The 14,314-nt window shown below is 40.1% G+C and overlaps 1 protein-coding gene across 1 annotated transcript; it reads right to left on the bottom strand.

Annotated features, from left to right (window-relative positions):
• Positions 1-48: 48 nt before the first annotated feature.
• Positions 49-14,009, bottom strand: pbrm1l (polybromo 1, like). Its single transcript, XM_026928903.3, has 30 exons — positions 13,874-14,009; positions 13,075-13,217; positions 12,509-12,606; positions 12,160-12,307; positions 11,745-11,897; positions 11,475-11,591; positions 11,305-11,373; positions 11,103-11,201; positions 10,890-10,975; positions 10,439-10,530; positions 10,007-10,223; positions 9,584-9,725; positions 8,915-9,003; positions 8,524-8,803; positions 8,182-8,287; positions 7,335-7,998; positions 6,681-6,892; positions 5,648-5,833; positions 5,089-5,246; positions 4,658-4,909; positions 4,409-4,554; positions 4,160-4,317; positions 3,736-3,919; positions 3,387-3,594; positions 3,011-3,212; positions 2,610-2,795; positions 2,002-2,166; positions 1,211-1,278; positions 910-1,123; positions 49-830 (listed from the first exon to the last, which is right to left on the bottom strand). The coding sequence occupies exons 2-30, from the start codon at positions 13,204-13,206 to the stop codon at positions 667-669; spliced, it is 4,995 nt and encodes a 1,664-aa protein (XP_026784704.3). The 5' UTR covers positions 13,207-13,217; positions 13,874-14,009; the 3' UTR covers positions 49-666.
• Between the last annotated feature and the right edge of the window lie 305 nt (positions 14,010-14,314).

The following is a 14,314-nucleotide window of genomic DNA, read 5'->3' as shown; positions in this document are numbered from 1 at the left end:
ACTTCAACAAGTTGAGTAAAGTCAAATCCACAACTTATCTTTTGAATGTCAAAATTTATAGGATAATAATCAAAACACAAATACAAAGTAACACTATTTTTTTTATATAATTTTACCAAACAAAATGCAAAAATATTCAATTGTCAATAAAATAAAGATAAACCAAGCTTATTTTGACACATTAAAAATATTGGTAACATACAACTGTGTGTTACAGCTTGTCCACCTGATGTAATTTTGTACCATAAATAAGACCTAAAAGTGGTTAAAGCCGGACACATTTCTCCATTAAATCAGTGTTTGAGGTGATTCCTTAATATATCCATTAAACTGGGAAAATTGTAACAGATAAAATCATATGTGGTTAGTTAAGCTCTTCTGCCTAACCATATTTCATCTAAACAGTTCTAAAACTTCAAACTGTCATCAGGAACATGATCGTCCATCATATCAGTAGTTATAAGTTAGCTAATGCATTTGTGATAATTCCAGTGCATCAATATGAAACCATGTAAATGAATAAAATCTTATTCATACAAAAAGCTGACACTGTTATTGCTGTGGAACATACTGAACAATCAGCTGCTTTACACTGATATTAGATTTGGCTGAAGTATCATCTTGCATAAATAGGGGTCCTGAGCGCCAGGGTTTAAAGTGTAAAAGTTAAAGGTTGTAAGCTTGTCGGATGCTGAGAGTGTCTCTCATCATTAAATCTCTCAGTCGCCACAGTGCATCAACCATCGTGGTGTGAGCACCTTTGCTCTTCAGCCAATGAGAAGGAAGACGGCTCTCCTGCTCTCTACTGAGGCGAGAGTCTTTCCTTTGAGCTATAAAAAGAAATTGGAAATATGCTAGGAAACAGAACAACCATTTTGGAAATCATTTTGGTTTTTCCACCCATCTCACCCTTAAGGCTCTGGTCCCATTTGCTGATAGTGGGGCAATCTGCACTGAGCCCTTCTATGTATTTCAGGTAGGCTTCTGAATGCAGGAGGCGCTGTGGCCTGGGAGGCGGCGCTATGAACATGGGCGCGCCTGGTGGTTGGTGGGTAGACTGACCCAGCTGACTCTGGCCTGGGTACGGAGGCGGAGCCACCTGCCCGGGGCCATATGCACCCATCTAAAAAGCAAACACCATTAGGACTAGAGCTCACAACACAGCTTGTTCCAGAAGTAGAGCTGAAATATAAATAAACATGATTTTCACCTGAAGCCCATAAGGGTTTCCTGGACCAGGACTTCCAGCCATACCATTAATACCAGGTCCCATTCCACCTGTAGAGAGAAGGACATCTGAAATAATGCAAACATGTAGCTGACTAGTCGGAGGGTGGAGGGGTGGGGGCTCATCATGTAAATGAATTTTAATAGCTTTCAAGGATTTTAACTCTACCGTAAAGGTGCTGAATGAAGAATTACATGACGTATATGATATAATAGCTGTGGTGCATTAGTTGTCATTATTCTTTGGATGTATTAGCATCTGAATAAGTAGTGTTTAATGAGCTCTTAACATAGTCTTAACTGACACACCAACAATTTAGCACCTAGCCATCAGTGATTAAATTCAAATGATATCAGAACAAAGCTTTCATAATAATTAAAATATAATCAACTTGAAATAAAAAATTATGGTGAAACATTCGTTCACTGCCATATGGAAAACCAGCAGCCATCCGTGCAAGAATGCCTAACCTTCCTACTTTCTCACAGTAAAAAGATCATTGCCATTAGTAGTGAGAATTTTTTTACTAATGCCTCGATTTAAAACTAGGAACTTAGCAGTAAAAGCAGGTTCAATTAAAGTGACATATTCAACACACAACAAATAGTAGAAAAAGCAGGACTTAACTCCACTTAGAACTACCTTTACATGTCATCACTACCACACCACCCACTAATTCAAATTAACTGCAGATCTGATTGTGAATTTTTCTCGGCAGATAATATTTGTCTCTGGTTGGCTGGTGAAGTTGCACACATGTGGATGCTTCTTACCAGGAGGGGGCATACCGGGGTACCCAGCCATGCCTGATGTAAAGTAGTGCTGAGGTGGCAACGCGGGCACCCCCATGGGGTGAGGAGGTGTGCCACCCATACCCATCATGCCATCAGGAGGACCCTGCATAGGCATGAAGGGTGGGCCATAATTTCCCATCATGCCTTGGGTGAAAAGGGAGAAACAACACAAAAGAATCCATGCATACGTGACATGCAAATGTGTTTGGTCATGCACTACAAAATAAAAGACACTGCAATCTCTAGAGGAGCAAGTTAGAAAGAGTAACCTAGGTAAAAGTGTCAATAAAGTTATGAATGATGGCAGCAGTAATACTTCCATGTGTGGAGGTTAATAAAAATAGTAATCATGCAAATAAAACAATAGAAAAAGCATTATCTATTACACACACAACCATGAAGCTACAGTAGGGAATATGAATCAAATCATATGGGATCCTGAGGTGGGTAAGAGTACAATGATTGATGACTGATGAGAATGAGTTGGGGTATAGATGGGGTCATTAGGTGATGGATGTTTTGGAGGGTGCCCGGATGCTGCATCCTGATTGTCTCGGAGAGCGGGGATAAGGGGGATTTGGCGTTACCTGGCATGGCTTGGTTTAGCATCCCCATAGAGCTTGGGGGAGGCACCACCCCCATCAGAGACCCGACTGGGGTACCTGCTCTCGGGGAGGCTGCTGCCTGCTGCTGCTGCTGCTGTTGTTGCTGCTGCTGCTGCTGCTGGAGGGCCCTTTCCCGTTCCTGCTGTTCTACCAGTTTAGCGGCCCGCTCTGAATAGACAGCATTATACACAGTATTAAAAACTCAAACTGATTAGGCAAGTAATCTTTGGTCCCCATCACTGGGGAGTCCACATAAGTTTAGTTTATTAAGGAGACACTCGTCTGTAAGAACCCAATGTAAAATAACAAAGACAAGTCTTTCCCACATAAGTCCTTAAAGACAAAATGGTTCAAAGTGTGACATGGTTTTCATGTGAATTTACCTTCATACTCTGACTTCTTATTGGATTCCAGGTTCCTCCACTCCGTACCCACAAGACGACTCAGCTCTCCAAAGGAGAAATCTGGGTGTCGAGCCTTGATGACAGCTCGCATCTCACTGCTAAACAGAATGTAGCCACTCATGTTGATCTTGCGCTTGGCTCCTTCTTTCTTGGATAGACCTTTTATCGTCTTTGGTGTGGACTGTGTAGAATAATCACAGGAAATGTGCAATCATCATAATCACGTTTGAATGGATTATTAACATTATCAATCTTCAGCTCAAGCACATGCTATATTTAGGTGTAGACAGTTAATGCCTTCACAGTTGTGTTTATGTGAAGGTTTAGTGTGTATACGTCTTCATGACGGTGAGACCTGTAGTGGTAAGTTAGGAAGGTCCATATCACTAGTCAGTGAAGCCTGATGCTGGGGCATAGAGGGTGTTGCTGGTGCTTCATCATCCTCATCCTCCATCTCATCTAGATCTTCATCCAGGTCCTCAATATCTGCAAATTTAGCCTCTAGCTCTTCAATCTTTTTATCCAGCAGGGGAGATGGCTCCTTGGAGGGCACAAGCGGCTTTCTATAAAATGAAGAATCTCAGAAACAGGCTCTAGATATATCCACTTAAATTTTTAAATACTGGACCAAAGCCAAGGCAAGAAATATGTATTAGTTTTTTCACTGTACAGACTGCCTATTATGAACTGTAATATTAAACTACCTGAAGTAGTAGATCTCATCATCTACCACTTTGGCTGAAAGGGAAAATCGTTTGAGGCCTTTAAATTTTTTCATCTGCTTCTCGCTCTCAATGTAGCGGCTCTCACACACGTGTACATTCTCCTCTGTACACTCAGTGGGCCTACAGGAAATAAAGTCCTTAAAGGAGGAGACAACACACTTTCCTATGGAGAAAGAAGAAAGAATAACAAAGATATAACATAACAGAAAAAATAATGTTTTTTGTAGTATGTGGTTCATCCAAGAGAACAAAATTGTGATATAATAAAATTTAATAAAATTAAAAACATTCTGAAAGTTTAAATATCTTTATCAGCTTTATTCACAGAAGGGCAAAACTAAAGATAGATTATATTACAGATCACTGGACATAGCAGGTCACATAGCAGAAGGGAGGTTTGTACCTAAAATGCACATCATAGGGGAGGTCTCCTCCAGGTTGCTCAGGAACACTTCACGCTGGTAGAACATCTTTGTGGGCTCATGTTCTGTCTCCTCAGGGTGGATAAATATGGGCCCAAAGAAGAAAGCAACTCCATCCTGCTCCCACATCTTCTCAATCCTGCTCATATCCACCACAACAAAAACTTATTTTATAGCAGGCATAGGTATAAGATTGGAAGGTAAGAGGAAAAATTTTATAATGCGCTTGCCTGCCAATTCGTGGACGTGTCAATCCATGTGATCGAATGTAGACACAATCACCCACTTTCAGCCACATGTTATTGTAGCAAAGCTGTTCGTAGTACTGACATCCAGGTTCAGCATTGGCCACCTCTACAGGAACAGCCTCTCTCTCCTGTAAGTAGCAAGTATGAAAATTATAAGTGACAAACACTTGAAAAATCCAAATATATTTTTCCCAGTCTGACATGAAGCTGTCAATTCATAAAGATACGTACTTTCTCAATAAAGCTAACATGATCATCAGCAGTGTCTGCCATCTTGTCCTGGTCATGATTTGCAGCATTGACAAACATGGACGCAACTCTGACTACAGGTAATGGCACATCACGAGGGACTAATTTCACAGAGCTTGGTGGCATGGTCCACATTTTGATCTTCTTGAAGGCCTTGGTCCGGGTCGTGTAACGAGACTCACAAACAAAGACGTCCTCAGGCTTGAAGCCCTCGGGCTGAAATTTAAAATAATCCTGGAAAAAAATATAATCTCTTAGGAAATACGAACAGAAACGTTTAATATGTATTATGTACAGTATGTATATGGAGGAATCACAAACCTATTACCAGTGAAAATGTTTATATAGTTGTGATGTGTTGCAATATGTGATTTTCTCAAGGTTAAGGAAAGGGAAAGTTTTGTTCCATTTACCTTTACAAATATGACCATGCATTTCCCCAGTATCTTACTGACTGGAACTTTGTTGTAGTAGTCACTCTTGAATACTTCTTTTTCCAGGAACTTGCGTGTAGCCAAGTGGAAGGTCTCGCCTGGTCGGTAAAACCAGCAGCCATTTAGCCACTGCTCACCTGCATCAAACAACCAGAAAGAAGCTGGATTTAACATATTTTTATGTGTGTTAATAAGATTAAATCACTATTTAGGTCTCATTTTGTTGATTTTAATTGAACAGTGTTTTAACTCAGCTTTTCACTTCACATTTAATGAGTTTGTGTTGACTTCAATATTATCAAATGTTTGTTGATGTGAACAAGTTGGCCTATAATCACTTTAATCTGCTGATGATAAGCAACGCCCGTTCAAAGCCATGCCATTAGCCTAAACAGAATTTAAGAGGGTTTTGGATAGCAAAGAAGAATTTGAGGTCATTCATTGTCTGGCATGGCAATTGGTTTTGGAAATAAAACCAAAATTTGTTAAATATGATTTTGCCTGAAAAAAAGAAGACAAAAAGAAAAAGCTTGCTCACCAGCCTCATCCTTCCACAGTTTCTCGATGCTTACAATGTGGGGCTGCAGGTTGGCTTCAGATGGCTGCACATATACACAGTCTCCTACACTATAGGTGCTGTTCTCAAAACTGCAGTCTTGACTATAGGTGTTTTGAAAGCCTGACGACCACTGTCCATCTGTAGCACCCTCTGCCTTTTCCTCCTCTGGAAGAACAATCACTCATTAATACACAATCCTCCCTTGAGTCAAGGCTTTAGTGTGTGTCCTTAATAATAATAATAATAATAATAACAATAATACTGCAGACAGATACACTATATGGCCAAAACTATGTGGAAAACCAAGGTAATCTTGACCGTCACACCCACATGTGGTTCTTCCCCAAACTGTTGCCATGAAGTTCAAAGCACATAATTTTCTAGGATGTCTTTGCATGTTGTAGCTTAAAGATTTCCCTTCATTGGAACTACGGGGCCCAAACATGTTCCAGCATGACAATGCCCGTGTGCACAAAGCAACACTGTTTGCCAAGGCTGGCATGAAAGAACTCATGTGACCTCCACAGAGTCCTGACCTAAACCCTACTGAACTCCCCGCCTAGATGAACTGGAATGTCGATAGTGCACCAGAGCTCCTCACCCAACATCAGTCCCTGACTTCACTAATGCTCTTGTGGCTGAATGGACAAATCTCCACAGCCATGCTCCAAAATCTAGTAGAAAGCCTTCCCTGAAGAGTGGAGATTATTATAACAGCAAAGGGGGGTTACATCTGGAATGGGATGTTCAAAAAGCACATATGGGTGTGATGATAAGGTGTCCACATACTTTTGGCCATATCGTGTAGTATTAAACTAAGAAAACATTAAATAATAAAAAATATGTTATACAATTTTTAAAATTAATTTATTTGCAGTAATGAAATAAACTATACAAACTATTTATTAAAAACAATAAAATAGTGTACACTATTAGTGTACAGCAGTCTCATGATTACTATTATGCTGCATTAGCCTACAACATAAGGAAACACAATCAAAGACCAACGCACCTTTCTTGTCTTCCTCAACTTTGAGTCGATCTTCCTCCATTTCCAGAGGCAGTTTTTCTCTCTTGTCCTGCTCCACATCTGCATGCAGGTGTCTGGATGTGTAGCTCAGTGCTGGGGACAGCAGGATCTCACCATTCTTGCATAGCTCATCTCGGATCTTCACAAAGAACTGCTGCAGCTCAACCGAGTCCTCAAAGATCTCAGAGTCCGTTCTGCATGCACAGTAATTAATTTTGTCAGTGCACTTTACTAATATATATAAAAAAAATTCAAAGCACTTGTGGCCTTACTCTCTTACCAATATTAATAAGTTAATATTGTGCTGGCTCGTGATAACTGAATTATACCTTCAGTATTTGATTCATCTTTGTAATAAAAGTTTAACAGTACGCAAAAGCCCCAATAAACAACATATATAGAAAATCATTACAGAGATTTTTCCATCCAATTTATCTTGGAACTAACAAGATAAGGAATTGTGTTTAAAAAGTGTTTAATGGACTTAACAACTTATCAATATGAAACAAATGGTGATTGTTAATCACAGTCATATTCACACTATCTTTTCTTTGCACAACACCCTGCAACCATGATGATCTATAAGCATGTCTAGGGGTCTAACAGATGAAACCTGATGAGCAGTGAACTACTAACCTGTTGAGGCGTCTGGCTTTCTCCAGCACCTCAAAGAAATGCTCCTGAAACACATCCAGTCTCCGATAGCGTCCACGCTCTACATTGTTGCGGATCATCTCCAAGTTAAGAGGCGGGGCCTCCGAGTTTGCAGGATCCACAGCGGGCACCTCTGCGAGCGAGTCACTGTAGCAGCGGCTCTCGTCGTCCTGATGGCCCATTACTGACACAAATAGGTTCCGAATGAGCTCGCAGACCAGCGGAGCTACGGCCACTTGAGCTCCCACTCTTTCCTCTCCTTCCTCTTCCTCCTTCTCCAGGTTGCGGCGTGCATCAAGGAAGGCTCTGTGGAGCAGCAGTGCATCGCGGTAGATGAGTGACTCAGGCTCATTGTATGTACAGGCGTTGTTGAACATAAGGATGAAATCCTCAGCCATTGACTCTATGTCCTGGTAGCGGCCCTGGACCATGTAGCTGCGCAGACGCTCCATGTCAATAGGCCGCTTGATGGCGGCGTAGTAATCGGGCAGCTCAGAGCGTGACGGCAACCGCAGAAACACCGTGCTCAGGCGGCGTCCACGACTGTCTGTGAAACTGCGAACAGCTTCATAGAGCTCGCTCAGTTTCTGCTGCAGGGACGTCTGAGAACGGGACTTCTTGGGAGATGCAGCACCACCACTCCTCCCTGGATAGGTACAGATGGTAATAATAATAATAATAATAATAATAATAATAATAACAATAATAACAACAAAGAAAGCTCCTTAATCACTTTTTTTAATCACAAGGTTTATAACTGTATAATCCAATTAGTGAAAAGTTGTTTTTTTTTTTCCATATGTGTGTTTTTTGGAGTTGCATAACGCACGTAGTTTGAGTTTGGGTGAGCCAACATCATCATCCTCAGGTAAAGGTCCAAGTTCCTTCTGTTTTTCCTTTACAATCTTTTCCAGAATATCTGCATCATTGTAAACCTGCACATAGCAGTAAAAAGTAAACAAATGCTCATTACCTTCTAATCATCCACCTTGTGCCAATCAAAATTGCTTAAAAAGAACAAAGCAAACAGATTATACTTTACAATATAATGGTAATAAAAAATGTCAACATTATACGGCTTTACACAAAAACATATACAATGTAACAAATGACCTTATCTTCATCCAGGTTCAGCCTTGAAACAAATCATAGTTTCTAAATTTTGACCTACCTGAGAGCCTTCCTCGTTGTAGTGGCGAGCATTGCGGAACATGAGCTTCATATCGTTCATGAGAGCCTCCTCGCTGACATAGCGCTCAGAGCGGATATTGCTCTCAATGGTGCGCAGGTCCATGGGCTCTATGATAACCTGGTAGTAATCAGGGTAGTCCTTCTTTGACGGCTTTACCATGAAGAGGTCACAGAGGCGCCGACCTGTACCTGCCTCTCGTGCCTCTGTCACTGCTGCATACAGCGCTTTCATTCTGTTTTTCTTGGTGTTCTTCTTATGACTATGTTGTTGGAAAATTAATTATTGGACAGAAGAAAAGCAAAATCATTAACATTATTCACATGACAAAAACACATAAAAATTTATCGTGCTGGCTCAAAATGGAACTGACCTTTTTCTCTTACTGCTTCCTGTGTCAGGGGTTATGGTGGCGAGCAAACTGTCTCCCTCATATTCATCTCGAAGTTCTCTCCTTTTTAGCTAGAAAGGAGATTAGCTCATTTTTACAGCAACACACTATAATTCAAGTTCAGTAACATGCAGATTTCTCAAAACTGTATCAAATCACAAACATGGACTATATCAGGGTTGTCAAACTCATTTTAGATAATGAGTCACATTGCATTTAGTCTAATGTTAAGTGGGCTATCTAAAAAGGTCAGTTTAGCAGCCCAATTACACATCAACATTTTTATACAAAATGTATATTTATACATATATAGTTTATACAAAGCCTACAAAACAGAATACAACTCATTACCAAAAAACTACTTTTCTTCAACTTTCTCATTGTGTAGTGTTAAAACCTGGAATTGATTTGGACTTAATTAGGATTACATCACATTTGTAGCTTGCTAAAGATGAATTACATAACAATAGCATAATTTTAATGTATACACGGTTTCTAAATTCATTAGGTGGGCTGGATTAGAACCTTCATCTGGGTGGTTCCAGCCTGCAGGCCGTATGTTTGACACCTGTGGTCTATACGTAATAACAGATTATGTTGTATATACAAGCAGGTTTTCTCCATCCAGCTGAAAATAAGAAATATATTCACCTGCATTATTTGCTGTAGTTTTTGAGCACGCTTGTAAATGGCAGAATTGGGGACATTGTATCGTTTAGCATTCTCAAACATAGTATTAAGGTCTGATTCCATCTGCTCGACTCCCTCATAGTCCCCATTCCGCATTTTTTCTCTGTGAAAAACAGTTTAAACAGATGTCATGTTAAAGTGCTACATTAATCATATTTTATAAGTGATATTTTACCAGAAAACCAGAATACCAGCTCGAGACCAAAATATTGATGTTTTCTTTGATTAGACTCACTACAATACATGTTACATGATGATGTGTGGTAGTGCCAACACCCCAAAAAATGCAGATACAGTGAACTGTTCATCAGGTCTGATGCTTTAGAGTTAAATATAGATCAATATAAATTTGGAGATATAGTGTTTGAAATCGTGCGCTAGTACCTGATTTGCTGGAGAGAAATGGGGTGTTTGATCTGCTGGTAGTAATCAGGGTACTCTCTGCGTGAAGGAAGCTGGAGGAACGGCTCAGCGAGGAGCTGACCCTGAGTGTTACGGGCCCCTCGGACAGCTTGGTACAACTGGAAGATCGGGTCACCAGTAGCTAATCGAGTATGCCCACTTTCAGACTCCATCTCCCCAGCATCATACCGCACAGAGCCTGTAGTAACAGATGGAAAGACAGTAAGAAATTCCATTGATGAGCTTAAAGCTTTGATTGAAGACATTACTACGACATTTACATTTAATCACAACTACATACAACTGGCCAGCAGGAAAGAGAAAAAACATATATGAATGCACATATGAAAAAAATGACTGTGAATTCATTAACAAGTCCTTGTATGTTGATACTTGGGCAGGATGAGAGAATACCTGACAGAATGGAGTCTTCATCGCTCTCTGAGCCAGGCTGCAGAGACACAGTAATAGCAGGCAGACGATCACCCTGAGCAGACCTCCGATTCCTGCAACAGAACATGTAGACGTCAAAGGCAAACTACAAGCTCAGTACATTCAGTAACAGCTGGTTATCCTGGTTAGGGTCATGTTGCATCAGTAGAACACTTAGTGTAAGGTGGGAAGGTACCCTGAATGGGACACCAGTCCATTGCTGGTCACAGTGCACACACACATTCACACCAAAGGGCAATTTAGAGTCACCAATATTCCTACCAACATGTTTTTGTACAGTGGGAGGAAATCGGAGAGCCCAGAGGATGCCTACCTCGGAATAAGGAGACTGTTCACAGGGACTGTTACCCAAGCTCAGGATCGAACCACGAAGCTCAAGGCATCAAGATAAAAACCTGGGTGATGAAAATACCTGATGCGGAGGCTGGATTTTGTTGGTTCTGCCTGTTCAAGTTCACTCCTCCTCTGCGTAAAGACCTTCTTGATTGTGTTTGCATCCTTCAAACAACAGAAGAGAAATAGTAACCCCAAACATGGAAAGTAAACCAAAAATTGGATTGTCCTGTTTGAAGCAGGACATAAAAACTGATAGGAGGGTATACTACAGAATGTAAACAGAAATTACCTTATAAACTTGTGATCCAGGTTCATTGTAGGCTTTGGCATTTTTGGTCAAAAGATCAATGTCCTTGGCCATGGCACTGATGGATTTGTAATGTCCCATCTGTGAGGAAACAATAACATGTTATTCCTGTTGTACTTTTTTTTGTCAAGCTTAGTTTGAAATCCATTAACTGCAATGATTAGTGATAACAGGATACACACACCTGTATCCTCTGAGCTATGGTTCGCAAATCTATTGGCTCTTTGATTATGGCATAGTAGTCTGGGTATTGCTGCATATAGGTAGAAAAAAAAAACACAATTGTTAACATTAAATTTGCTACCTAACAAACATATTAGAATTAAAGAAACACGTTAAACATAAATGTCTTACCAGTTTAGAGGGCAGCTTCTGGAAAAGTTCACTAACTAATCTCCCTGAAGAATCAGTGTAAGACACAACAGCCTCCAACAGCTGCTCTAGGACTCCCTTCATATAGTTGGGTGACATCTGAGCAGAAGTGCAGAGAGATGATGTGATAATGCTGTAGTGTGTCCACCATGCACACATGCACAGAGCCTGTTAAGCTCTAAAGACTATGAAGCATCTCATACACACTGTTGCTCAGTCAGACCTGTAAAATGGATTATAAGGAAACTTTACCTCCTCCTCTGTGGAGACTCCTGGGTTGTCAGCATCTTCACTTTCCTCTTCTTCCTCATCATCCTCGACATCTCCCCCACGAAGAAGGCTACTCTTTGTGGACAGAAACAGAGCCCACAACTTACAGGCAGCCCTGTACTCCGGACTATCAGTCTAGAATTTAAAAAAGAAAAAAAAACAACACACAATCAAGCCCAGATGTACATTATCAATAACATTAATAGTATCCTGGTTCTTTTACAAACTAAATAAATGTGGAATGAAAAGGAAAAAAAAAGTTTTACTTGAAGAAATTGTGACATTCTGTCCATAGCCTAGAGGCACTAATAAAACTCATTTACCAAACATATAGTCAAAATGAAATTCTAGTAGTGATTTATGAAAATCACTGAACCATAAATACTGTGACTGTTACCGGATAGTAAGCTTTGGCATTGTTTATAAGTAGCTTAAAATCTTCAGAGAACTGCTCTGCATCTTGGTAGTCTTCTGTCCTGAGCTTCTGCTGGATCTTCATCATGTCAATGGGCTGGCTCACCACCTCATAGTAATCCGGCTGATTCCTAAATGGCACACACAATAACTAGAAAGATTAGGCAGACAACAATTCAACAACCATAATCAACTATTCACTTCACTGTATTATTTTTTCATGCCTGGAACTGCAAATAACATTCCTCAGCTTTATGTTTACAGACACCCAAAAAAATAAATTAAATAAAATAAAACAATGTAAACAATGAGAGAGAGCAGCTGCCTCATACCTTCTTTTTGGAGCACGAACAAACAGCTCACAGATCTGCCTCCCTTGCTCATCTTTGTAGTCCCTGATAGTGTTGTACAATTCATTGCAAACAGCAATCTAAAAAAAATCAAGCATGTGCTTAGTCACCGTGGTCATAAAATCAGTCTTTTGGACAACTAAAAAGACAAACTTTACGACAAATTGTGTCCTTTACTCAGTGAAAAATCTATGGTCTGTCAGTCAACTCACACTTTCAGTGGAAAATAAGGCAAATCTAATCTGATAGTGATCCAGTGCTTCAGGTCAGTATCAACCCCAAAACTAATACATGGTCCCAGACTGGGACACCCTATCGAGAAACAAATTCTTCACACACTGAGGAAATCAAAACAACCTAATTCTAATTCTAATGTGAAGAAAATATGGTGCCACCTTTGAAATATTGCTCCTGCTTTAATTAAATAGTAAGCGCTCCCCTTCATGTATTGCTGTACATTCATTCAGTGGAGGTTGGAAAAAAGTAGGTTTTGTTTTTTTTTAGATTGTGCGTCCTACCGGCTGGCACTTCCACCTGTGCAGACTCACCTGATCGACAGCAGTGGCATTAGAAGTCCTCCTCCTTTTCCAGCTACTGGCTGGAGTTGATGAAGTGGCATCATCAAAGTCTCCACTCACACTGCTGGAGGGAGAAGCGATGCGTCGTCTCTTGGAGCCCATAGAAAAAGTACCTGAAATGTTGTCACATACAGAGTTATACCTATAGGCTACAACTCATCTAGCATTGACATATAAATATTAATGCAGACCATCTTAAATGAATGATATTGGAGGTGTAGCTGAAAGCGGGGGGGGGCTAAAAACAAGCATATCACTGGATAAAAGACATGCAGGTACCACGGGTGACACACCTAGCTGGTTAAAGGAAGTAATACTGATTGGTTTATTAGTTGTTTTTGGCTGGGGATATAAATTTTGTAATGTTCACAGTTGAGGCTACTAATCAATCACAATCTAAGGAGAACCCTGGCACTGATAACATTTAGTTAACGCACTATACACATCAAGTTTGCATACTAGTTAGCTGAGATACAGGCTGTTCTTCCAGACAAACATGAACAGAACTATCAAACTAAGACTACCATCCACGCTCTCATGTTTTATTTATCTCTCCAGTCTGTTGTGTTTCAACTTTCCTGTAGGCGCTCATGCTACACACTCCACCAATCCTCACACACTTGTGTTGCCGCTGCTGCTACTTCTCAAACAAAAGAGCGCACAGCATTACTAACCTCGTTAGCTCGTCTGCTAGCCACTTAAGCCGGAAAGTAACTTTAGTAGCCTGTACAATAAACTCGCATTACAAAAAAACACTACTGTAACTCACCCGTATAAAATGTGTGGTTTTCTTTAAACAGTTAATAATTATCCACCAGAAAACAGAGCAACAGCTACAAATGTTAGCCTGCGAGCTAACGTTTATCTTAAGCCCCGCCTCCTTCCATCAGCGGAAGTTTATTCAGTTAAAAGTCTTCACGTTTGCTGGCTTCCGTCCATAAGTTATTCATTTAATCATTCATTTTTTTAAAAAAATATCCATTTTTTTTCTTTCTTTTTAAAACGAGAATATTAGGGTTATTGTGAAAAAAAATGGCAGTTTGTTGCTTAAAAGCTCGTAATAGTAATAATAATAATAATAATAATAATAATACAGCTTTTACTATCATCTTGCCTAATACAGTAGTAGCACTTAAAGCTTAAAGTGGCAATGATCTATTATTACCAGGTAGACCTATATAAAGCAGACTATTGTAATGAATAACCAGTA

The sequence above is a fragment of the Pangasianodon hypophthalmus genome, chromosome 2 (genome assembly GCF_027358585.1).
Source record: "Pangasianodon hypophthalmus isolate fPanHyp1 chromosome 2, fPanHyp1.pri, whole genome shotgun sequence".
Lineage (NCBI taxonomy): Eukaryota > Metazoa > Chordata > Actinopteri > Siluriformes > Pangasiidae > Pangasianodon > Pangasianodon hypophthalmus.
Note: the sequence above shows the minus strand (reverse complement) of the source record. Positions and strands in the feature narration are given on the sequence as shown.